The sequence below is a fragment of the Grampus griseus genome (genome assembly GCF_964374135.1).
Source record: "Grampus griseus genome assembly, chromosome: 9".
NCBI classification, from domain to species: Eukaryota; Metazoa; Chordata; class Mammalia; order Artiodactyla; family Delphinidae; genus Grampus; species Grampus griseus.
Window position 1 is genome coordinate 6,754,150 of NC_139003.1, and position 22,674 is coordinate 6,776,823.

At 60.5% G+C, this 22,674-nt stretch overlaps 2 protein-coding genes across 3 annotated transcripts in view; one reads left to right on the top strand and one right to left on the bottom strand.

The window, feature by feature from the left end:
* Positions 1–11,306, bottom strand: part of LOC309827770 (SCO-spondin-like) — a gene marked incomplete at both ends in the record, with an annotated part of 27,525 nt that extends 16,219 nt beyond the window's left edge. Inside the window, 20 exon segments of the mRNA XM_082662579.1 lie at positions 24–158; positions 485–600; positions 602–739; positions 970–1,064; positions 1,185–1,374; positions 2,173–2,285; positions 2,287–2,408; positions 2,643–2,808; positions 3,006–3,436; positions 4,059–4,194; positions 5,003–5,147; positions 5,636–5,876; positions 6,102–6,281; positions 7,073–7,148; positions 7,152–7,164; positions 7,166–7,250; positions 7,372–7,478; positions 7,867–8,025; positions 9,474–9,549; positions 11,282–11,306. Of these exon segments, the coding sequence (XP_082518705.1) occupies positions 24–158; positions 485–600; positions 602–739; positions 970–1,064; positions 1,185–1,374; positions 2,173–2,285; positions 2,287–2,408; positions 2,643–2,808; positions 3,006–3,436; positions 4,059–4,194; positions 5,003–5,147; positions 5,636–5,876; positions 6,102–6,281; positions 7,073–7,148; positions 7,152–7,164; positions 7,166–7,250; positions 7,372–7,478; positions 7,867–8,025; positions 9,474–9,549; positions 11,282–11,306 (2,749 nt within the window).
* Positions 11,192–19,359, top strand: ZNF467 (zinc finger protein 467). 2 transcript variants are annotated; one of them, XM_082662348.1, is made up of 5 exons: positions 11,192–11,446; positions 13,416–13,491; positions 13,971–14,087; positions 14,903–15,016; positions 17,474–19,359. In XM_082662348.1, the coding sequence occupies exons 2-5, from the start codon at positions 13,458–13,460 to the stop codon at positions 18,976–18,978; spliced, it is 1,770 nt and encodes a 589-aa protein (XP_082518474.1). In that variant the 5' UTR covers positions 11,192–11,446; positions 13,416–13,457; the 3' UTR covers positions 18,979–19,359. The 2 variants fall into 2 exon arrangements, with proteins under 2 accessions (XP_082518474.1, XP_082518475.1); XM_082662349.1 differs by lacking the exon at positions 11,192–11,446 and adding an exon at positions 13,176–13,255.
* The last annotated feature ends 3,315 nt before the right edge of the window (positions 19,360–22,674 follow it).

Below are 22,674 nucleotides of genomic sequence, written 5' to 3' on the forward strand. Positions count from 1 at the left end.
AGATGGCTGGGGGCGGGGGCTGCCTCCATCCCAGAGCAGGGTGAGGCCCAGGAAGGTGGCGAGCTGCAGGAAGAGGCCAGCATGGCACAGCCTCAGCCCGGAGCCCGTGTAGACCTTGGGGGGCGTTACACTCACCCCATTCACTGTCACTGCCTGGCCTGTGGAGGGAGAGAGACATTCAGGCTCAGCCTTGGAATAAAGGGGCTCCAAGATCCCCACGAGGCCCTCCTAGCCTCCCCTCCAACCTTTCCTTTGCTTCTCTAGCTGTGTGACCTGGGGCTAGTCATTAGACCTCTCTGGGCTTTAATTTCATGGAGCCTTCCGGAATTATGATTCCCAGCCAAGAGAAGAGGCACCAGCCCCACTGCACTGATGGTTAGCAGTGGGGAGACACGGGGAACCCCAGACCTCAGCTACCCACGCAGCTGTGATGCCACCTGGGGTGCCCCTCCCTGGCAACGTCACCCTTCAATGTCGCAGCCACCTCTCTGCATGTGCACAACGGTGCTCTGCAGGCGCACGGTCAGCGCCTTGGTGCAGGTGATGCCGCTGGCCCCGCAGGACAGGTCCTGGGCAGAGACTGTGAAACGGCCGCTGGCCCCGCACCAGCAGATACTCGCAGGCCCCGGGGAAGGTGAGGGCCAGCCCATCGAATGTCACATAGTGGGGGGCACCTGGTGCCTGGCACCGTCCATCGCACCGCTGGCCCGTGCAGCGCCACTGCCGACCCTGGCACACCCTGTGGGCAACGGGGAGAGGGGAGACAGATTCACGAAGACAGGGACCTGGAACTGTATCCAGGGGAGGCAGCCGGTCCAGATTCCAAGCAACTCCAGACAGACCCTCAGTTTGGAGAGATGCTGAGGACTCCGGTTGTCCAGGCCAGTCTGGATATCCCACCCACCATCACCCTAGCCCCTAGCCAGGGGTCACTAGGTCACAGGGTTACAGGTCACGGGGTGGGCATACCAAATGTTATAGTCCTCCTGGATTGCAGCGTTGGGCGGGTACCACTGCCCACCGTGACGGCAGGGACAGCGCTCGGGAGGTACGCAGCCCTCATCCTGAGCAGAGGCCGGGGACAAAGGGCTCCTTGGCGGACTGCCTGATCCCCCCCACACCAGTTACACACAGGCAGGGGTCAGGGCAGGGCTCTGGTTCGGGTAGCCCCCTCCAGGACTTACCGGCAACACGGCTCCTGGGGGACAGACACAGCCCCCCATGCTGCCTGCAGGGCAGGAGCCATTGGCACTGGGGCTGTCACAGGTGAGGAGGGAGGCACCAGGGATGTAGACGAGCCCACGGGGGCAGAATGCCCGCGGTGGGGCGCAGCGTTGAGCAGAGCAATTCCACAGGCCCCTCTCCTGGCAGATGCTGCCAGAGGTGGGGAGGCAGGTAAGGGCCAGGCCCAAACCCAGACTCACTTCCAGGCCCCTGACCTGCCCTGGGAGAACCTCAGGATCCCAGGGGTCTGGAGCCCCTAACGTTGAGGGAAAATCCAGCTCTGACACTGGAGACCTGAGCGTCTCACCCCCGACCCCAGTTGTCACAAGCACAGGAAGTGTTTCCAGCACCTGGCCATACCTGGGATAGACACTGTCACCCTTTCCTGCCCCAACTCGAATAGAGGCCATTCTCTGGGCTCTGGGGAGGGGCAGAGATATTGAACAACCCTACTCCCAGCACAGGTAGGAAAAGGATTTCACTGAAGTCTCACTCTCACCCACCAAAGCCTGAATCCGGCACAGCCCCTCTAGGTCTGTAACTTGCCTTTACTTCCTAACCCATTGAAGAGCCTCGGGACCACACTCACCTGGAATTCAGAGATCTGGGTTCTAGTCCTTCATCATTAACAAGCTATGTGACTCTGCAGGCTATTTAGCCTATCCAAGCCTCAGTTTCCTCATCTGCAAAATGGGAACAATTCTTCCTCTTCCTACCTTACTAGGTTATTGTAAGAATAAAGTAAGATTAAATAAGGTAATATACGTGAAAGCGCTTTACAGGCCCTGAAGTGCTCCACAACTGAGGGCAAGTTATCAGCATTTTGTCATTCTGACGTGCATGCCATCGGCCTGGAATCCACAGAGCTACATCCCCGGCCCCTTTTCTCTAAGCTCCACCTCTTCACCCCCAAGCTTTTTGCCTCCCCCCACAGGTGTGTGCTCTTACCAGTGGTTGCAGTCCTTCATGGTAGCGCTGCCAGGGGCATAGCGATGGGCCCCAAGCTGGCAGGGGCATGAGCCGGGGGACACACACTGGCCCTCAGCGTCCCAAAGCAGCCCCAGGGGGGCAATTACAACCGGCCACACAGCTTCCCAGCTCCCCACAGCCTTCAGTCTCCCCACAGTTCCAATCGCACACTGGGGCACACTCCTGGTACTCCTGGCCACCAGGACACAGGACAGCTGGGCACAGAGATGCATGCAGGTCAGGGGCATTGCCACTGCTGCTCTGCCCACCCCTCCGGACCCGCCAGTCCCTACGTCTCTGAAAGAAGGCAAACCCAGCAAACTGCCGAGGTCAGAGGTCCTTCTGGGGACCCTCCCCTGCTGCAAAGCCATTGGATCCCACTGAGCCATTCCTAGAAGGTGCTGGAAGAAAGAGCCTGGGGATGGGGCTGGCCGGCTGAGCAGACTCACGGCAGAGGGTCTGGTCTCTCCAGGAAAGCAGGGCACCCTCCTGGGCACAGTGCCGAGCATAGGCAGCGAGCACGGGGCACAGGCAGTCCTCGCCGTGGGTGCAGCCACACACAGGTGCCAAGCAGCGCAGGTGGAACCGTGCCCTGTCCACCAGCCCGTAGCACTCCTTGGAGGGAGATGAGGAAGGGGGTCGGCTCCTCCCGCACGGATTCCCCTGTCTTCTCTGGTCCCCACTGCCACCTCCCAGTGCTCAGCAGTCCTGGCACGGCACCAGGGCCCTCCCGGTAGCCCAGGAGGAGGGCAGGGCAGGTATTGACCCCATTTTCCAGGTGCAAACAGGAGGAGTGCCCCCAAGCTGGCTACCTGGAAGACTGGGCCATGCAAGATGGCACAGGCTGCCTCCACGAAAATGTGACGCTGAGTGTGGGTGCTGCAGCGGGAAAGTGGGGCGCTGTCCTCCGAGGGGCACCTTCCCTCACCTGCCACTTGGAACTTGCTAGCAAAGGCGGCAATGCTGGTCTCCACGTTGCCAGCAGGAGTCAGGAAGTCATCCTGCTGGTTCCAGGCCCTCTGTGGCTTCGCCCAGCCACTCACCCGCCCTCTGGCACACCTGGAGGGCATGGCGGGCGTCCAGGGTGATGTAGGGTCAGACGCTCCCCAGAAGATGCGGGCCCCAGGCCAGCGCAGCAGCAGGAAAGTGTAAGAGGCGCCGGGAGACGCTGAGGCCCCCAGCGCCGCTCCAGGGTAAGACCACATCCTGCCCGTCCACCAGTACTGCTCCTGCAATAGGGGGTCTGTGAGGGGGCCACCCCCACAGGGCTGGGCTGGGCTGATGATGGTGGGGGGAGGGCACATTGCAGGATGGGGCTGTGAGAAGGGGAAGGACCTGGGGCAGGAGGGGGGAGGGCCTGTGTCATGGTGGGCTGCCCACCCTGAGCAAGGGGAACTGGAGTGACCCCTGGGAGGTCACGCATCCCACCTACAACCCCCACGTGACCCTTCGCACCCACTTTGCCTTTGCCCCTGGAGTCAGTGTGCAGGAGGGGCTGGGACTGGGCCCTGGCTGTCCAGAGCTGGGAGGGGCCTGCCTGCCTCGCTCACCCCAAGAGGCCTTTCAGATCCCTCAGAACATTATGAATTGTATTTTCCCCTCAGGATGGGGCAGAAGATGGCTTGGGAAATTTCCGCAGGACTTTATGTCTGCTTCAGAGATGGCAGAGTGAGGGGGAAGTTGAGGCAGTGATTTGGGCTGAGGGAGTCGCGGGAGAGTTGGGCTCAGGAACCACAGGGCAGTGTGGATGGAGGGTGCTGGACAGAGCCCAAGTCCACAGGGAGAGGAGAGATGACAGGAGGCCCCTGGGGCCTGAGCCACACTCCAGAGGGCTGCTGGGAGCAGAAGGCCTGGTAGGTAGGTACCCTGAGAGCTGAGGCCACCTGAGTCCCTGAGCTGGACGTGGGTGTCCCCCAGGGAGACCGAGATGGCGTGGAGGCAGCTCCCAGCATTGCAGTCCCCGTGCTCCAGTACAGTCAGTAGCGGCCTCTTTACGAAGTCCTGGGGCCGATGGTGAGGAACATGGTGGCGGTGGGGCAGACCCTGAGAGCAGCTCCTGTTCTACTGGTCACCAACGGCACACACTGGGGCAGCTTCCACGCAGCACGTACGCTGACCGCCTGCCAGCCAGCCAGACTCTGTGAGGTAAGGGGCTTAACCCTCACCAAGGGCTGGCATATGTGACGTGTGTGTGCGTGTGCGTGCTCGCGTGCACCCGCATGTGGAGGTGTGTGTGTGCATGTTTGGGCAACATGTCTCCTCTCCCTCCTCCCTGTGGGTATGTACGCTCGTCTCTATGTGTGCCCGTGCACACACACACGCTAAATCTATGTGCACACGTGTGAGCATGTCATGTGCGAGCTCCTGTTTGTGCCTATGTGTGTAAGAAGGTGGCCTGGGCCTGGAGCTGGGAAGTCACCTAACTTTATTGGGGGAGGGCTGGGAGGAAGGAGGACCCTCATTTCCCCTGGGGTTGTTTTACAGGAAGTAGCGTGTGACAAGTCCAGCTGTCCCGTGTGTGAGAAAGGACCGTGAGGTTGGGTTTTGTTCTGGGCCCCTGGGCTGGGGTGGCGATGACGGCGGGACTTTCACAGGAACCTAAGGAGGAGGCAAGAACCCAAAGGGCAGGCTTGTGGGTCTGCGGCTGCCATCTTCCCTCCAGAGTCGTTTCTCTCTCAGCTTTTCCCCGGACGACTGTGTGTTCTGTTTATTCAGTGGTTTGCTTACAGTCCCTTCTCCCCCATAGCACCCCTGCGAGGGCCCCCGCTCTGGCACGACATCCCGCTCCCGGACTTGGTCCTCTGGACACCTGCACCAGGCTGAAGCGGCGACCTGCGCGGCCGCGGAAGGAGAAGCTCCGCCCATCGAAGGTGAGGTAATGCCCGTCCCCGCCCACCGCGCCCTCGGTGGGGCACGGCGCCTGCGCGCAGAGCCAGCGGCCGTCCTGGCCAACGCTGTGGGCGCGAGGGACTGGAGAGCGCGCTCCGGATCGGTCCCACGGCGGAGGCGGGGGGTGGGGGTGGAGTGGAGGGGGGGTGGGGGTGGAGTGGAGAGGGGGTGGGGGTGGAGTGGAGAGGGGGTGGGGGGTGGACTGGAGAGGGGGTGGGGGTGGAGTGGAGGGCGTGGAGGGGGGGCTGGGGGGTGGAGTGGAGGGGGTGGAGGGGGAGGGACCGAGCTGGAGACGCCCTCCTACCCCCACAAAACCCTGGTCCCTCCCTCCCACAGCACCCCCTTCTCCCCGTTAGCCCTAGAGATCAACTGATGGAGGTCACCGGCTAGGTTTTTAAGCAGGGCCGTCACTTATGCCTTGAGAGGTCACAGGTCTCTTGTGAGGGAGGCCCCAGAAGGGAGGCAGGTTGAGGAGATAGCATAAGGGAGGGATCAGAGGGGACCAGGGAGCCTCCAACCCGAGCGAAAAGGCCAGCAAGGCCCGTGGACCCACCGCGGGCTGCACAGCTGGCGCACGGTGTCACCGGGGTCGTAGCGCCGGCGTCGGTGGTAGCAGGGCCAGCGGACGGTAGGCACACAGAGGGCGCGGTCCCAGAAGAGGCCGGGCGGGCACTCGCAGCCGCTCACGCACTCTTCCCCGCAGGACCCCTCGCCCCCCTCGCCCACTGCCGAGCAGCTGGGCGGGCAGGCCCAGGCGCAGTCCGAGCACAGCCGGCCCCCTAGGCACAGGCGCTCTGCGGGCACAGGAGTGGCTGTGAGGCCCAAGGAGCTTCCCTCCTCCCGTCAGATCCCGCTGCCGCTGGAGAGCCAGCAGGCCTTGGCAGCCCCCCGAGAGAGGCGCTCAGGGGGTGGCGGACCCCTCAGGAAACAGGAGCCACGTGACGGCCCTCGGTCAGTTCCCAGTTCCACAGAGCGGGGAGGCCAGAGGCTGTGCACAGAGGGACAGGCGGGAGCCCTACCGCAGAAGCCGGGCTTCCTCCAGCGCACGTGGATGCGTCGCGCCGCACGATCCTGGGCGTAGCTGGCCAAGGTGGGGCACGCGGCCTCCAGCCGCTCCTCCCGCCCACTGCCCGCTGGGGCCCCAGCACGGTAGGCAAAGAGGAAGGCCTCGTGGTACTCAGCAGGGGGCACCTGCCGAACTGGGACAGCCCCTCAGCCAACCAGCCTTCTCCAGTACTCATCAGCGCCTCCCTCCTCTTGCTTCCAAAACGCCCTGGTTTATAACCAAACAGGTGAACACTGCAAGGAACCTTAGAGATAATATATAGGAGCCTCCCAGAGGGGGCGCCCTGACCGACGGCCCAAAGCAATTTGGTGCCTGGACCAGGTGCCCCGTTTGGCAGCTCCCCAGCACTCCCCCTTCCCACCGCTCCAGTGCCTGATGCCACCTCCACCCCCACCCGTACCTGGACATGGCATTCCCTGCATGGACCGTCCAGCAACTGATGGCACACATCCTGGGCTGCAGCCTCGTAGCGCAGTGGTTAAGAATCCGCCTGCCAATGCAGGGGACACGGGTTCGAGTCCTGATCCGGGAAGATCCCACATGCTGCGGAGCAACTAAGCCCGTGCGCCACAACTACTGAGCCTGCACTCTAGGGCCCGTGCGCCACAACTACTGAGCCTGCACTCTAGGGCCCGCGAGCCACAACTACTGAGCCCGTGTGCCACAACTACTGAAGCCCGCGTGCCTAGAGCCCGTGCTCTGCAACAAGAGAAGCTGCCTTAATGAGAGGCCTGCGCACTGCAACGAAAAGTAGCCCCCGCTCGCTGCAACTAAAAACAAGAAAGCCCACATGCAGCAACGAAGACCCAACGGAGCCAAAAATAAATAAATAATTAAAAAATAAAAGCATTCTAACTGCCTGTCAGGGGAGCAGGTGACGGCCGGGGCTGTGCCTTTCCCGCAGGCTGGGGTCTGTGGACCCACCGGGGAGTTTGTGGCTGGAGCAGCTGTGGCAGGGCTGGGAGTGGCCGTCCCGCCCGCTGTGTCCCCAAGGCCAGGCTCAGCACTCCTCCAGGCCCCACAGAAGCGTTAGCTGAGGCTGCCCTCGGCTGGCACAGCCATGTGGCAAAGCAGTGGCCCTCAAGGCTGGCTTCGGCAAGGGCTGTGGTGGGTAGAAAGAGAGAATGGGCAGAGCCAGACAGTCAGCCTGGACCGGACTTCCCTCCCCAGGCGGACTGCCACCTCCAGGCAACCCTGGATCTGGGCTAATCTCAGGCGCTTACCCAGGGTGCAGTGGGTGCTCCCCACCTCCCCACCCCCCCCCCGCCCCCAGCCTGGGCAGCAAGCCCTCACCGTCAGGTTCCGTGCAGCAGGCCTGGTTTCCGGGGGCCTGGGTCCACCAGGTAGGGGGAGGGGAGATGTTAGTGTTCAGCCCTATCCCTGGGAATGGCCTGGGACATTCAGTCTGGTCACCTACTCTCTGAGAGGCTTTATCGTGTAATTTTCCCTTCTTGGTCTCCATTTCCAAAGCGAGAATGATCTCAGAAAGGCGGACTGAAGGCGGGGCACGGGGAGCAGGCATCATGACTCTCCCTGCGCTGCCCACGGAAGTGCCCACTCATCCCCCACCCCCACCCTCCACCCCTCTGGAGCCCACCCACGACCTGCTTCCCAAATGCCCGCTTCTCCAGGTCACCGCTCAGTCCTCCCCTACTCTAAGGATGTCACCCCACGGCTCTCTCCTGCTCGGCAGGTAGCCCAGCCTCCACGTCACTCACTTGTAGATGGGGCAGAGCCCCACACGGCCACTCCAGGTCAAGTCCAGCCGCCAGCCCCGGCGCTGGTAATGATGGAGGCTGGTGCAGGGCACCAGGTCCTCCTGACGGGGGGTTACTTCCTCCTCCACCAGGATGGTCTCTGTCCACTCACACCACCGCCTGCCCATAGATGGGGAGCGACAGCTGCGGCCACTGTCCGCATCTGTCCGGGAGGCCCTATCCTGTGACCCCACTCCCCGTGGAGAGTTAGTTAGCTGAGGGGGAGGCTACGTTATGCAGGCTGAGAGAAGGGGGTACGGGAAGGAGTCTGGCTGCCCCAGAGGGGCCTGGGCCTGCGGCAGGAGGAGAAGGACCTTAGTCCGAGGAGCCCCAGGGTGGGCTGCTTACCCGTTAGCCAGTGCCCATGCCGTCCCACAGAGGAGGGCAGGGAGCAGCATGGCGACCCCCAGGTCACCTTTGGGGGCTGTGAGGCTTTGGGGAGCCAATGCTGTGGCAGGTGAGCAGAGGCTGGGGCTGGCCTCCCCAGCCCCACACTGCTGCTACTGCAGCCTGGGGTCAGTGTGTCCAAGGCGGCCTGAGACAGCGAGCGTGAGGCCCGTGGCACTGGGGAGGTGTTATCTCAGCCCCATGCCCAGCTGCCCAGAACCAGATTGGACCTGCCTGCACATGGCGCAATCCCCTCAGAGGCCAGCTGAGGCCAGCTCTCCCTGGAAACAATCCCCTTCCCTGTGCGAGTGAGTGAGTGAGTATGTGTGTGTGTGTGTGATGGGGGGGTCCGTGTGTCCCTGATAGTATACTATCAAGCCCTACCACCAATTAACGTGGACAGGGGCAAGCCACACTCTCTTTCTGGGACTCAATTTCCTTACCAGTAAAAAGCTCAGGGGCCTCCCGGGGAATCACAGGTGGGACAGGGGCTCCATGCATACTTTGAAATTGTGTGTGTGCATGTTTTTCTGATGACAGTTCCATAACTTTTATTAGATTCTCAAGGGGGGCCGTGACCCCACAATAGTGTTAAGAGTCACAGGGCCACGGCCTTCCAGCCCTCAAATCCTGAGTGTACGATCCTCTCCCCTGTCCCTTTCCTGCTTCTCCTGCCAAGCACTCCAGAAACGAGGGTCAGTGAGCAGGAGGAATGGGGTTTCCAGGGCGATTGGACTGTTTGCGGACAGGGGGGTGGCATGTGTCCTTCCCTCTGTGCGGTCTGACTTCTTACTGAGGGTGATCATTTGTGGCTGGCGGGGTCCATCTGCTCTCCTAGGGTCCCTGGGATCCAGAACCAGGAAGCCCAGATAGGGGAAGGAGAGCCAGCTTCAGGGAGGAGTGCCTGGGCTAGAAAGTGTGGGGGCAGGGGGCAGAGGGGCCTGCAGCCAGCTCCCCCAGCCCTTGGGGCAGGGCAACCGGATGGGATAATCTGAGCAGACCATCCGGTTGGAAGAGGGTTGGGCAGCAGCTCGCTCCCCAGGGGAATCCTGGTTACATCCTGGTTACCGGTTACCAGCTGCGAGGACACCCAGGCTGGAATGTGGCCTGAGCCTCAGATCCTGTAACCCTCCAACCCCTAATCCTGACGTGTCTCCAGGCATCCCACACAGTCACCCCACCTGTGGTGGGCAGGGTTGGGGGGGGCTGCCGGGAACCAGAGCCCTGCCAGGCATTCTTCCAGGCCGACCCTTGGTCCTGGGCCAGGAGAAGGCGCAGTGAATCCCTCAGGGAGCTCTCGGAGGGGGTCCTCGGAAAGGTCCAGGGTCAGGCCGTGGACACCCAGCTGTTCCCAGCCTCTCATACATGCACACCTGGACACTCTCCCTCTGGCACCTAACACATACTCGCACTGCAGGTCTTACAAGGACAGACCGAGGTGCCTGTGCCCCATCCTGGCACACAGTGATGTGTTCTGCTCCCAGAGCCGTCCTGCAGCCCGATGACCAGGCCAGACACTGAGCAGCTGAAGCAGCCCATACAGAAGGTAGAAGAGCCCTCCACAGCTGATTCCGAGGCACCCTGTGCTCTTCCAGGCATCACCTGTTCTTGTCCCCCTCATCCTAAGCATCAACAAATGCTGATGTGCCCCTGCTGCATGCTGTGCTTCTCTGTGCCCTGGTGTCCCCTCCAGGTGATGGGGTGTGGAAGCCAGGGGAGGCTGCTCTTCACACCGAGTCATCCCCACCCCTCCCGGAAAAGCCACACGTGGATTGGGGAGAAATACAAGTCACATCCTTCCCTCTAAAGAGGCCAGGAGGGAGGAAGCTAGAACCCAGAGGAGATTGGATAAAGAGATTAGAGAGGGAGGCCTGGAATAACCAGCCCACATTTTAGATGGAGGAGGACGGGATGCGGGGAGCTTTCAGGGGTTGGGGTGCCCAAGTGGCAAAGCTGAAGAGAAACGTCACAACCAGGGGCAGGGATGTCTGAGGGCTGAGGGCACCCCTCCACACCCGACTGGCAGAGGTTTCCAGCCGGGTGGGAGGATCCGCTCCCCACCACGCCCAGGAGACTCTGCCCTCTCGTCAGCAGCGGCTCCCCTGGATGCCGCCCCGGGGAGTCTTCACCCCATCCAACTCCGGCCTCACCCCCGACGCCTCCTCGCCAGCCCTGCCTTTTCCCAGGTGACCTGGTTCAAAGCCCCAATCCCAATTTCTACTTCGAAGGTCACGTTCTTAGCAGGCACTGGGGCCCAGCCTGGTCTCCTTCGGGCTCTCCTCACCGCCCCCAAGGGACCCGGCTCCCGCGGTGGGTCTAAGATCGGTGGGGGGCGGGGGGGGTACGGGTCTGGGTGGATCCGAGTGGGATCAGGGTGGAGAGCGGGGGCAGGGCCGCAGGTTCCCAGACCGACCCCACCGACCGACAGTCGGGGACTCGATCCCGCCGCGGGAGCGCGACGCAGACACATTCCGCCGGACACTTGCGATTCAAAGAGAGCAGCGCAGACACTAGCTCCCTTCCCCTTAACAGGCCCCCTCCTCTTCCCCCCAACTCCACACCGCCCCCCGACGCCCCGCGCTCCACCTTTCCCCTGGCTCCTCCCTCCGCGCCTGCCGGCACCCTCCCTCGCAGCCCGAGTGCCCTTCCTCCTTGCCTCCTCTCCCTCCTCCACCCCTTCCCCCCCGCACTCCTCTCCCCCCACCCCTTCCCCTCCCCCGTCCTTAGCTCCCACTTTCCATCACCTACTGCGGGCCGTCGTTCCTCCAGACCCTCACCTGCCCGCCTAACCCGCTGGGCACCCTCTCCACTCCTGGGCACCCTGTCCCCGACCTCCCCCACTGGCTGCCCCGCTGCCCCCTCCCGCCTCCTCGCTCCCCTCCCCCTCCCGGGCGCCGCTTCCCCGCTCCCGCTCCCTCCGCGTCTTTTCCTCTCCCCTCCCCGCGAAGTTTCGGGGCTGTCAGTCTGTCAGTCTCCGGGCAGTCCGCACCCGGACTGCAGGCGGCGGGCGCCATCGCGAGCCGAGCCCGCGGGGGCAGGAGGCCGGGGCGCCGGGGTCCGGGCGGCAGCGGGGAGACCGTGGAGGCGCCCAGGGCGGGCGCTCCGCCGCTTCCCCGCCACACCCGCACTCGCAGCCACCGCCCGTGCGGCGCAGGTGACAGCCCCGGGGGTGCGGGCGCCCGGAGCGCAGCAGGGGTGGGGTGGGGCTGGAGGGGAGCGAGGGCAGAGGAGCGGCGAGGGCCGGAGAAGGGAGGGGTGGGACCGGGGAGGAGGGCCGGCTCGGGGGTCAGGGCTTTGAGGAGAGCGGAGAGGCGGCATCCGGAGGGATGGGCGGGGGCTGGGGAGAGGGGTCCGGGTGGGAGTCAGGTGGGAAAGGGTGGGAGGCCCCCGAGGGCAGGGGGTGGGGCGTCTCCGGAGAGGGGGCAGGGAGTGTGGGAGGGGGCCGAGGGGCACGGGCGGGAGTCGAGGCGCGGGGATCGGGCGTTCGGGAGGGGCGCGAGAAGGGCGCTGACAGGTGAGCCCGGGAGCCGGGAGGGCGTCGGGACGTGTAGTGAGCTCCAGGCGGAGGGGCTCCGGGGGACAGATGGAGGCGGGGAAGGGGGTGGGAGGGGTCTGGGCGACAGGAAACCTTGGGAGGGGTGAGAAGTCAGTGGGGAGCAGAAATGGGGAACGGAGCCCCGGAGAGGGAGGGGAGGGACGCGGAGGTGGGTTGGGAGGCAGGGGCGGGGAGGGGCAGGGCCGGCGGGGCAGTCGGAGGGAGCGCTGAGCCTCAGACCCGAGGCTTACTGGGGGCCGGGCGACTAGGCGGGAGCTCGGGGGGGCGGACTGGAAGGGGGAGGGGAAGAGCAGTTCTGGGGAGTGGGGACCAGGAAGGAAGGGAAGCGAGAGCCCGCTGGGGAGGCAGAGGGGGAAGGGAGACGGGGCCTCGGAGGGGAAGGAGAGCTGCAGGAGGGAAGGATGGAGGGAGGGAGAGGGTGGTGTGGGGAGAGGAGGAGGAGGGCTGGGGAGCGGGGGGGCGGGGAAGGGAACTGAGGTGAAGAGAGGAAAGGAAACCAGAGTGGGGGAGGAGAGGGAGAGGGGAGGGGAGAGCCGGGAGGAGGAGGGCGGTGTTGGGGAGGAAGGAAAAGAGGAGGGGGAAAGGAAGGGAGAGGGTTTGCGGCCGGGGAGAGGGAAGGAGCCGGGGGAGAACCGGGAGGGGAGGGAAAGGCGGCCCTGAGCCTGGGGAGGGGGAGGGGAGCTCTGCCGCGGAGGCTGCCCCAGCTGAGGGTCAGGGGGGCGGTGGCTACGGAGGGCAGACCCGAGGGGGCCGAGAGGGGTTGGCAGGCAGGCTGTGGGCAGGGGGAGGAGCCGGAGGGGCGGGGCAGGGGGCGGGGCTGGAGAGCCAGCCAGCTTCCGTGGGGAGAGAGGGCGGAAGGCGGAGGGAGCGGGAGAGGGGAGGGTGGAGGGAAGGCTGCCAGAGACTGGGGGGGAGGGGAGTCTGCTGGGGGAGGGGCAGGGGATCCGCTGGAGGAGGAGCCGCGAAGGCGGCTCGAGGGCCGGGTGTCCAAGCCTGGGAAAGCCCCGCGGGGGAGGGGCGATGGTTTGGGGGAGGTGAAGCCAGAGTTATTCCTGCCTCCGGTGAGGACCCTCCTCTGAGAGCCTCCCCACCAGTTGCCCAGTAGTGATACTCACCTCCGCCCCTAGGCCGGCTACTATTTCACCGGCTCCTGCAATGACAGCTGGAGGGCCTAGGAGACGAAGTTTCCCGCTCTCCCCTCCGGTCTCCCACCCTCCACCCTCTCCCCAGAGAATCGATTGACTCCTGACACCCCCAGGCAAGGGCCCTGGGGGGTGGGGAGCGCTGAAGGGCCGGTGCTGGCTCTGAGAGACCTGCAGGTGAGGGTGGCAGGCTGATTTCCAGAGCTGACCTGAGCTTAGCTTGCAGAAACGGCTTCAAGGCCTTCGCCTTGGTCCACCTTCAAAGGTCTCTGCTTTCTGAAATCCACGTTCCCTCATTTCCCTCACCTGTACCTGAGGACATCACCTTTGGAGCTCCTGGAGATAGCTGACGGGGAGAGGTTGGGCAGAGCCAGGACCCAGGTGGAAGCTGAGAAGAATCTGAACAAGGTTGTATTTCTCCTTAGGGTCTGTGGCCGGATCCCCAGGAGGAGTTATCCTGGGTTGCCATGAGAGAGACCTTCGAGGCCCTCAGGTCCCTGGGTGAGCCAGCAGAACTGAAGGAACTTGGATGGGGGGCAGGGGAATAGGAGGATTCAAGAGCATACTACGCCTGCTGCTTCCCTAATTCAGACAGCAGAGCATCCTCAGGAGGTTGCCACCCTGATACCCCGGAGACCCGAGGAGCCTTTCTTTAGGGCAGCATCCTTTTCGGTTTCATCAGGAAGAATGCCTGGTCCATGTTGGAGGTTGTGCTAGTACTCACAGAACAGCAGGATATTTAAATCTATTCTCTCTTCCTTCTGCCGCCTGTCCTTGACGCAGTGCAAGGGGGCTGAGGTCGATACCTGGCCAAGCCACTGCAGGGCCTGGCTGTCCCTTGTCCTAGTTAGAGACCCTTCCTTCCTGAGCACATGGGGAAAACCCATTGGGTGGGCTGGGAAGGGGAAGACCCCCCCCATCTTTGATCACCTCTTCTGTACTTTGTGCTTTACTTGGACCCATCCTTTTGCCTGTAACAGGACTCTCTGTGGGACAGCCGGAGATGGCCCCCCAAAGTGAGCCTGGGGAAGAGTCCCAGAATGCCCAGGAACAGATGTCCCCTCCCCGGAAAGAGAGAGCGCTGGGCAAATGCTCAGGTAAGTAAGTGGGGACCAGGGAAGGTGGCTCAGGGCAGAGTCTTCCTTCCTTTGTTATCAGGTGTTTATTGAGCACCTACTACGTGCTCCATGCTATTCTAGATATTCAGGATACCTCAGTGACCAAGGAGACAAAGATCCCTACCTTCCAGGAGCTTAATCCTAGTGAGGGCAGAGGGTCAACAGACAACAAATGTAGAAATAAGTGTACTTATAACCCGTGTTAGAAGAGGCTATGTGCTTTGGGGGCGTAAAGCAGGGTGAGGGAGCCTGAGACCACTGCAGGTAGGGGCGGGGCAGGCTGGAGGATTAAATAGTGGGGTGAAAGTAGGCCTCATTGGGAAAGTAAGATTGGAAAGAGGTGAGGGAGGCAGCTAAGCAGATGCGGGGAGAAGATGCCTAAGGCAGGCGTGGACCTGGCTTTCTGACACCCCGATCTCCTCTAATGATTTGCTTTGGAACTGGAGTCCATCTGGTGCCTGGGAGGTCCCCCATCTCCCCTCCTAGGAGCCTCATGTAAGCCTCAGGGCAGGGACCCTTCCTTGCTTCCACTATCTTACACACACATATTCCAGAAACTCCTCACAGCTGTGGCTCTTGCAACCTGCACGGCCTTAGCAGCTGCCCTGCTTGAAGGAGCCTGAGGCTGCCCTGGGGCAGCTGGGAATTCAGCCCCTGCAGGTATGATGTGGGATGCAATCCTGCCGGTGGGGCTGGGACCGGGGTGTCAAAAGCCCCTGCTTCCTAGAGCCAGTGGGGAGCTCTGTCCATCTCTGATGTCTGCGGCATCCTTGAGGTAGCCTGTTCTCTGCCAGGGCGCGAGGCCCCCAGACCAGAGGAAGGTGCCCCCACTGAACAAGCTGAAGGTCCCTGCAGAGAAGGCCGGGCATGTGCACCACGGAAGGCTGAGCCCACGGGCTCCTGCCCAGGTGAGTCTCCCCAGCGCTCCATCCCACCAGGGGGCCAGGTGGAGGGAGCCCCCCCAGGCCCTACCACCCCAAAATGAATCAGGCCCTGGCACCTTTCTGCTGTAGAGCTTCAGCACGCAGAGGGAATTCTACGTCCACAGACAACAGGAGTCAGAGAGGCTGGCCACCAAAGAGAAACACACTCTCACCTCAACATCCTCCAGGAGCCTTAACTTCCCAGCCTGTCTCCCCCAAAGTTCATTCCTATTGACAGCTTGAAATACGATTCCCAGGAAGACACATGGCGTTGATCAACCTTTTCATTGTCTCTCCCCAGACACGCTCCTTCCCCCAAATCTCCACTGATCTAGGTGCCTCGCAGATGCTCCGAATCTGTTGTATTTGACGCATCTCCCCCATACGCAAGGCGATCAGACAGTTCGTTCTCTCTCCACAGTCCTACCCGTCACTTCCTTCCACTACCACCAGCTTTATCACCTGCTGCCTGAGTGATGTCACTTATTCCACAGGGGCTTATCTCGTGCCCACTAGGTCCAGGCTGTGTTAGGTAGAGCGGGAAGAGGGGGCTCTAGAGTGACACGGTCCTGGTTTGAATCCTTGCTCCACAGTTTTTGCCTGAGCGACCTTGGATAGGCTAGAGGAGCCTCAGCTTGTCCACGAGAAATAAGACTCACTTGTGCACAGGGGTTTTTGTGCAGGTTTGTGAGAGAGCGTATGCAGTGCTTCATCTGCAGTTGGCACTCAGTACATGGTGGCAATCCTCGTTTTCATTAGGCACGTAAAGAAACAGAACACAAGATGTCTGCCCTCCAGAAACAAATCTGATACCAATGTGAGCCAGGGTAAAGAATGAAAAGAACAAATAACAATAAAGGCACGTCACAAGGAAGTGTAAAAGTGTCAGCACTTAAGTGTTTATATGAGATCCTCGTGCGGTGCGTTGGATCTGTCAAAGGTTTTGTTGACTTGTGCTGCATATTGAGAGAGGTGTAGACTCCAGCTTGGATGAGGGTGAGGGGAGAGGATGGGAAAACATTCTAGGCTAAGAGACTTCGAACTAGGGAAGTTGACATGTGACTGGGGTTACAGAAGACCAGCTTGCCTGAAGTGAGGGGTTTATGCCTGGGAGTATTAAGAGAGTTGGACTAGGTTGGCGTGAGCCTCAGATGCAGCTAGAACTTACTTTATCCTCTAAATAATAGGGAGCTATGGGTGGTTCTTCAGTAGAAGAGTGGCACAGTGAAAATGAAAGCGACATCACAGTACGATAAATAGCTGTTTGGAACTGATGGATGGATAAAGGAAACTAGGAGTAAATCTAATTGTGATCGTGCACGTGGAATGTAACCAAGGCTCAGGCTATTACAGACGTTTAGAGCCAGACAGGACCTCCGATCAGCCGGTACAAAGGTTCTCAAACAAGAATCACTTTGGGAGCTTGAAAGAAAGAGAACAGATTCACGGGCCCGGCTCCCATAGATGCATTTGGTGAAAGTTGCCCAGGAGATTATGATGTGGCACCAGATTTAGGAACCGTGAACTGGTCCAACCTTTACGCCTAAGCGAGCTAACACACTTAGTTCAAAGAGATTGAGTGACTCAACCACGGTCACACTGCTGCTGAGTGGCAGGGGAGAACCCAAGGGGACACTCCCGGTCTGGGTCCTGAGCTCCTTCCTCTTGGCCGGGCCATTGCAGTGCCCAAGAGTGGGCAAAGCTCCAGGGGAACCCATCTCCAACCTGCTCCCTCAGAGGGCCCTCCCTGCTTCTCCAGCGGTGGTACCATCTATTGGTCCTCCAAGTCCTGTAAACTCAATCCTCTTCTTAAACTGGGATTTCCCACCTGGCCCTAGAAGCAGCAGCGAAGGGCGTATGAGCAGGGGGAGACTTTGAGAAACCACAGGAAGGAACGCAGAGGTACTCAGTGTCCACTGGGGAGGAGTTAGAGAGCAAGGGGGGCGTCAAAGGTGAAGGTCAAGGTTCCAAGTCCAGCCCGCTGGGAGAAGGGGGCTGTAGACCTCCTGTTGACATCAGCGGGGTAGATCTGGGAAGGTGGGGTGTTTGGCGGTAAGCCTGCTGAGCTGTAACCAGTTCGCAGGACACGCAGGGGAGTGGCTCAACTGGGGATGAGAGGTTGAGGTTCCAGAACAGAAAGATCTGGGGGGCCACGTGGACATATGAGCCAGGACAGGAACCTGAGGACTGAACCTTGAGGGGGAGTAAGGGGAGGCTAGTCCAGAGGCAGGGAGGCCGGCAAACCGGGGCGAAAGCGTCCCCGCAGCAGAGCCCGCGAGGAAGACTTTCAGTGATCTTTGGGTTTGGTCATTCCCAGGAATTTCCAGTGGAAAGAGCAGAAGCTAGACTTCAGGGCTCCAGGAAGTGGTGGTCGTATTGGCAGATAAACGGCGCATAAAAAAATGTGGGGCTTAACAGACTCACCTTGTTTTGACCTTTCAGGGGAGGAGTGGATGATTCGGCAGGTGAAGGTGGAGGCGGAAGATCACGAGGCAGGAGAGGAGGTGGAATGGCCCCAGCATCTGTCATTACTCCCCAGCCCCCTTCCCGCACCTGACCTGGGGCCTCTGGCCGCCGCCTATAAGCTGGAGCCGGGGGCCCCAGGGGCACTGGGCGGGCTCGCGCTGGCGGGGTGGGTTCCGACCTCGGAGAAGCCCTATGGCTGCGGGGAGTGTGAGCGCCGCTTCCGCGACCAGCTGACCCTGCGGCTGCACCAGAGGCTGCACCGCGGCGAGGGCCCTTGCGCCTGCCCGGACTGCGGCCGCAGCTTCACGCAGCGCGCGCACATGCTGCTGCACCAGCGCAGCCACCGCGGCGAGCGGCCCTTCCCGTGCTCCGAGTGCGGCAAGCGCTTCAGCAAGAAGGCCCACCTGACTCGCCACCTGCGCACGCACACGGGCGAGCGGCCCTTCCCGTGCGCAGAGTGCGGCAAGCGCTTCAGCCAGAAGATACACCTGGGTTCGCACCAGAAGACGCACACGGGCGAGCGGCCCTTCCCCTGCCCCGAGTGCGAGAAGCGCTTTCGCAAGAAGACGCACCTGATCCGCCACCAGCGCATCCACACGGGCGAGAGGCCCTACCAGTGCGCGCAGTGCGCGCGCAGCTTCACGCACAAGCAACACCTGGTGCGGCACCAGAGGGTCCACGAGGCGGCCGGCCGCGCCCCATCCTCCCCCGACGCGTCCGCCTCGCCCACGTCCCCTGCCCCGTCCCCCACTCCGTCCCCTCCCGGGCCCAAGCCTTTCTCCTGCTCCGACTGCGGCCTGAGCTTCGGCTGGAAGAAGAACCTCGCCATGCACCAGCGTCTGCACCGTGACGAGGGCCGCCCTTTCGGGTGCGACGAGTGCACACTGGGCGCCACCGTGGACCCCGCCGCTGCCACCGAGCCCTCGGCCTGCGCGTCCCGAAGCACACCGGCGCCCCCGGGCGCTCCCGCGAGCCAGCGGTCCTTCCTCTGCCCGGACTGCGGGCGCGGCTTCGCCCACGGGCAGCACCTGGCGCGGCACCGGCGGGTGCACACGGGCGAACGGCCCTTCGCCTGCGCGCAGTGCGGCCGCCGCTTCGGCTCGCGGCCCAACCTGGTGGCCCACTCCAGGGCCCACAGCGGCGCCAGGCCCTTCGCCTGCGCGCAGTGCGGCCGCCGCTTCAGCCGCAAGTCGCACCTGGGCCGCCACCAGGCGGTGCACACAGGCAGTCGGCCCCACTCCTGTGCCGTGTGCGCCCGCAGCTTCAGCTCCAAAACCAACCTGGTCCGCCACCAGGCCGTCCACACGGGTTCCCGCCCCTTCTCCTGCCCTCAGTGCGCCAAGAGCTTCAGCCGCAAGACCCACCTGGCGCGACACCAGCGCATCCACGGCGGCGCCGCCCACCCGACCTCCGAATCTGACCTCTTGGCTCCCGTCTGGCCCACTCCCACCGAGGTGGTGGCATCCCCGCTCTTTTTCTGAGCCTTGTTCTAGGCCGGACCCTGCCTTTGCCTTCTTTTGTTCCCTGGTTCCAGAGACCCATGCCCGACGACATCTCCTGGGCGGAGGAGCACGACGGCCTGGACAGCCTCTGGCCATTTTCCTTCCCTCTCTGTCTTGCTGGGGAGAAGTCTGGAAAGGATAACCAGCTTTGACATTCTGGGACAAAAACAGTGCTGAGAGTGAATCCTTGCTAGGAACAGTTCAGGCCTGAGTTCCTGGAAATCTCCCACCCAGAGACCCCATCGGAAAGCAGACATTTCCCGGACCACTCCTGACCAAAGACTGAGTCAGGAACCTCTACGAGGGAGGGAAAGAATGGTGATCTGTGTACTGAAAGTTTCATTAAAATTACAATCTGAAGGTTCTGGGGCTGTGAAATGAGTTGGGGGGATGGAACTCCAGACTTTTCTCATCCACTCACCCACCTTAATCCACACACAGATACCCCTTCCCTTCCTATCCTGCGTGAGTTAAATTTAGCCAACTGCCGGTAATGGCCTTTATCAAATCAAAATGTGATCCAGCTAATTGCTAAATCACCATCTTGCTCCCTGCCTTTAGCTCAAATTGACAAGGAAGAAACATCAATATACATTTCTCATGCCAGGTGTCAAAGGCTAGAACTGTAGGGAATGCAAAGAGAGGGGACAGTGTGCCCCTGGCCATTCCTATGGGGACGGCGTGCCGCCAAGGGCTCTGGAGCTCCAGGGCTCTGCCTCTGTTTGCAGCTCTCCCAAGGGGATCTCAGAACAGCAGCCCCACCTGCCACTCTGCCTGGCAGCAGGAGGAAGGATGTTAGTGACAGATGAAGGTTGCTTTCGCATCACACTTTCCCATAGGTTCTCTCTTTACCATGGGTGCAGACGTTTCTGTAGCTGTGCTTCCCCAGCCTAGACTGGCAGGAGAGCTGGGCTGGCTGGGAGTGACTGGGAGGGGTGGGATGATGGGGGAACGTGTTGGACTTGGAGTCAGAAGTCTTACCTTTGACCCTTCCTCAGCCTCTTGTAGGACTTGCGGCAGAGTCCTCATTTTCCTGGGCCTCTGCTTTCTCATTAAAATAATATTGCTGGGGCTTCCCTGGTGGCGCAGTGGTTGAGAGTCCGCCTGCCGATGCAGGGGACACGGGTTCGTGCCCCGGTCCGGGAAGATCCCACGTGCCGCGGAGCGGCTGGGCCCGTGAGCCATGGCTGCTGGGCCTGCGCGTCCGGAGCCTGTGCTCCGCAACGGGAGAGGCCACAACAGTGAGAGTCCCGCGTACCGCAAAAAAAAAAAAAAAAAAAAAAAAAAAGATTGCTGGTGTTGATGAGGGCTGAGGCTTTTTTTCCAATTCTAATGGCACTATCACCAAAAATAACCCTAGCCCTGTGCTAGGCACTGGGAAACAATAGTAAGCAAGACAGACAGGACCCTGCCCTCACAGAACTTGCAGGAAACATAAGGAGTGCGGGGTGAGGGCCAGCACAGAGGGCTTTGGGAGTGGCATCCCAAATTCAGGAAAAGTCAAAGGAGGTTCCCGGGATGAGGACACCTGTAAAGTGAGCCCTGAAGGATGGGAGCAAAGAGCAAGTGGGTAGCCCCTCCTCCTGGTCCTTTTCCTGGGTTCCCACCTCCTTCCTATCCCAATCTTATAAGTCCAACTGGTCTGAATATGCAAGACCTGGGAAATCTTAGGTGGGACCCGTCCCACAGCCATTCTGGTGATGACCATTGTGCTGGGGGAGGCGGAAAAGACGAAGAGCCAGGCGGCCCCTCTGAGTCAGAGCACAGTAGTGAACAGAGCACAGTAGTGAACAGAGCACAGTAGTGAACAGAGGACAGTGCCTCTTGCCGGCTTCGGGCATCCCCACGGCTTAGCTGGCTCCTTCAAGCACCCACACCAATGAACTGGCACCCAAAGCACACACGTGCTCCATTCCTAAGTTGTTTCCTTTCCACTTTGAGAAGGAGGGGAAATGGTCAGCGAAGGAGCCAGCCTGGTGTGTTTCAAATACAGGTTTCCCCAGCTATCCTAAAGTAGGGCGTCCCTATGAAAGCTTCCATAAGCTGAAACATCGTAAAGTGGAGAAGCAATCACTTTTGGACACATCTTGCTAATGGATACACAGAACAGATAGAGAAGAAGCACAGATGCTCACAGACACAGTTCAAAGCCATGGCGGCTTGATGCTGGCATGCTGAGTGTGGTTCCCAGGAAGGAGCTTTGCAGGGTCTCTCTCACTGCCTGGGGTACGCTGCCTCTATAAGGGCAAAACAAATGCTAGATGCTATTTTCACTTTTCATAAAAGCAAAACTCCTCTTCAGATTCCTTGCAGTTAGCGGAAGCAGGTACTAACGTAGGTCTTTCATAAAAGTGAAGTGGCGTAATTCGAACTTTCAAAAAGCAGGAGATCGCTGTAAACCCCACAGCCGGCGCGCCTTGTATCAGAAAATACTCAGATGCTCTAAATGTTCCTATTTTTCTTCTAGGTAACACTATGCTCGGGCAACTAAGTTAGTGATAAAGAGGCTGCTTGGCAGCGATAGAATCAGAGCAGAATGAAGTCGGTAGACTTAGAGCCTTAATCCAGGCTTTAGTGAAGTCTGCCTATCACATAATTAGTAAGACAAAGAACGTTCCGAGTGGCCTCCTCCTGTATCTCCTTCCTCTCCATCTGCAGGGTTGGACGAGAACATGCCAGTTAGAGTGACCTGCCGGACATCCCTGCGAATCTTGAGTCAGAAAGATTCCAGATGTTCCCCCTGCTCGGCCGGCTAGCTCAGAAGGCAGGGAGACAGGCATTGCAATCCTCCACCCAGAAGGACGGGTGAGCTTTGGAGTCCAACCAGCCTTGCGTAAACGTTGTAGGGAATTGAACAGAAGATCTTGTCGTTGTGGCATCGACAGTCCAGATATAAGACAAGCAGCTGGTTGCTTTGGGACACTCCGAAGAAGAAAAAGCCAAGATCCCTGACTCACAAACCTAAACCTTAGAAGGGAGACAGGCTTGAGTTTCATAAAACACCTGGACCATCGTATGTGGTGGTCTGGGCCCAGGTGTTCTATTCTATTCTTCAAGATACAGGTATTGGAGGAGTTCAGAGAAGGGGGAGGGCCTGGGCTGGAACAGTCAGGGATGGCTTTGCCAGGAGGAGGTCCTGGTGAGTCCGGAAGGCGGCTACAACTGGAAGAGACCGAGAGGAGGTGGGAGGAACCAGGAGGAACTGGGAACCCGTAAGTGCTAAACCTTATGTTGAGGCGCCGGGCTGCAGGGCATCAGGTATTTGCACACAGTTTGAGATGAGAACAGGTCACCCAGCTCAGGGCCAGTGCAGAGAGAACTCACATCTCCAGGGCGCCCTGTTCCAGGTCCTCTGCCAGCGAGGCATCGAACATTCAGGACTCCCTTCTCCCATAGCCCTTCACCGAGCTGGTCCCAGCACAAGACCTCCCTGTGTCAGCCACCCCGGAAGAAACTATCGAGGGATGAGGGACAGGGTAGGCAGTATGAAAAGGGGTTGTTGTGATTACCGCTAATCGTAATGGTAGCTAATATTTACCTAATACTTGCTATGTGCCGGGGCCCGACCTGAGTTCTTTACATATATATTAACATAGCCAAAACTCACAATAACTACCATTATTATCCCCATTTTATAGATGTGGAAACTGAGCACAGAGCAATTAGGCCATTTGA

What these genes read in the sequence shown, in the direction of transcription:
- ZNF467 (XM_082662348.1), top strand. Translation starts at nt 13,458, where the DNA reads ATGAGAGAGACCTTCGAGGCCCTCAGGTCCCTGG. An exon ending in CGAGGCCCTCAGGTCCCTGG is followed by an intron (nt 13,492 to 13,970) that starts GTGAGCCAGCAG and finishes TGCCTGTAACAG; the next exon opens with GACTCTCTGTGGGACAGCCG. An exon ending in GCCCACGGGCTCCTGCCCAG is followed by an intron (nt 15,017 to 17,473) that starts GTGAGTCTCCCC and finishes TTGACCTTTCAG; the next exon opens with GGGAGGAGTGGATGATTCGG.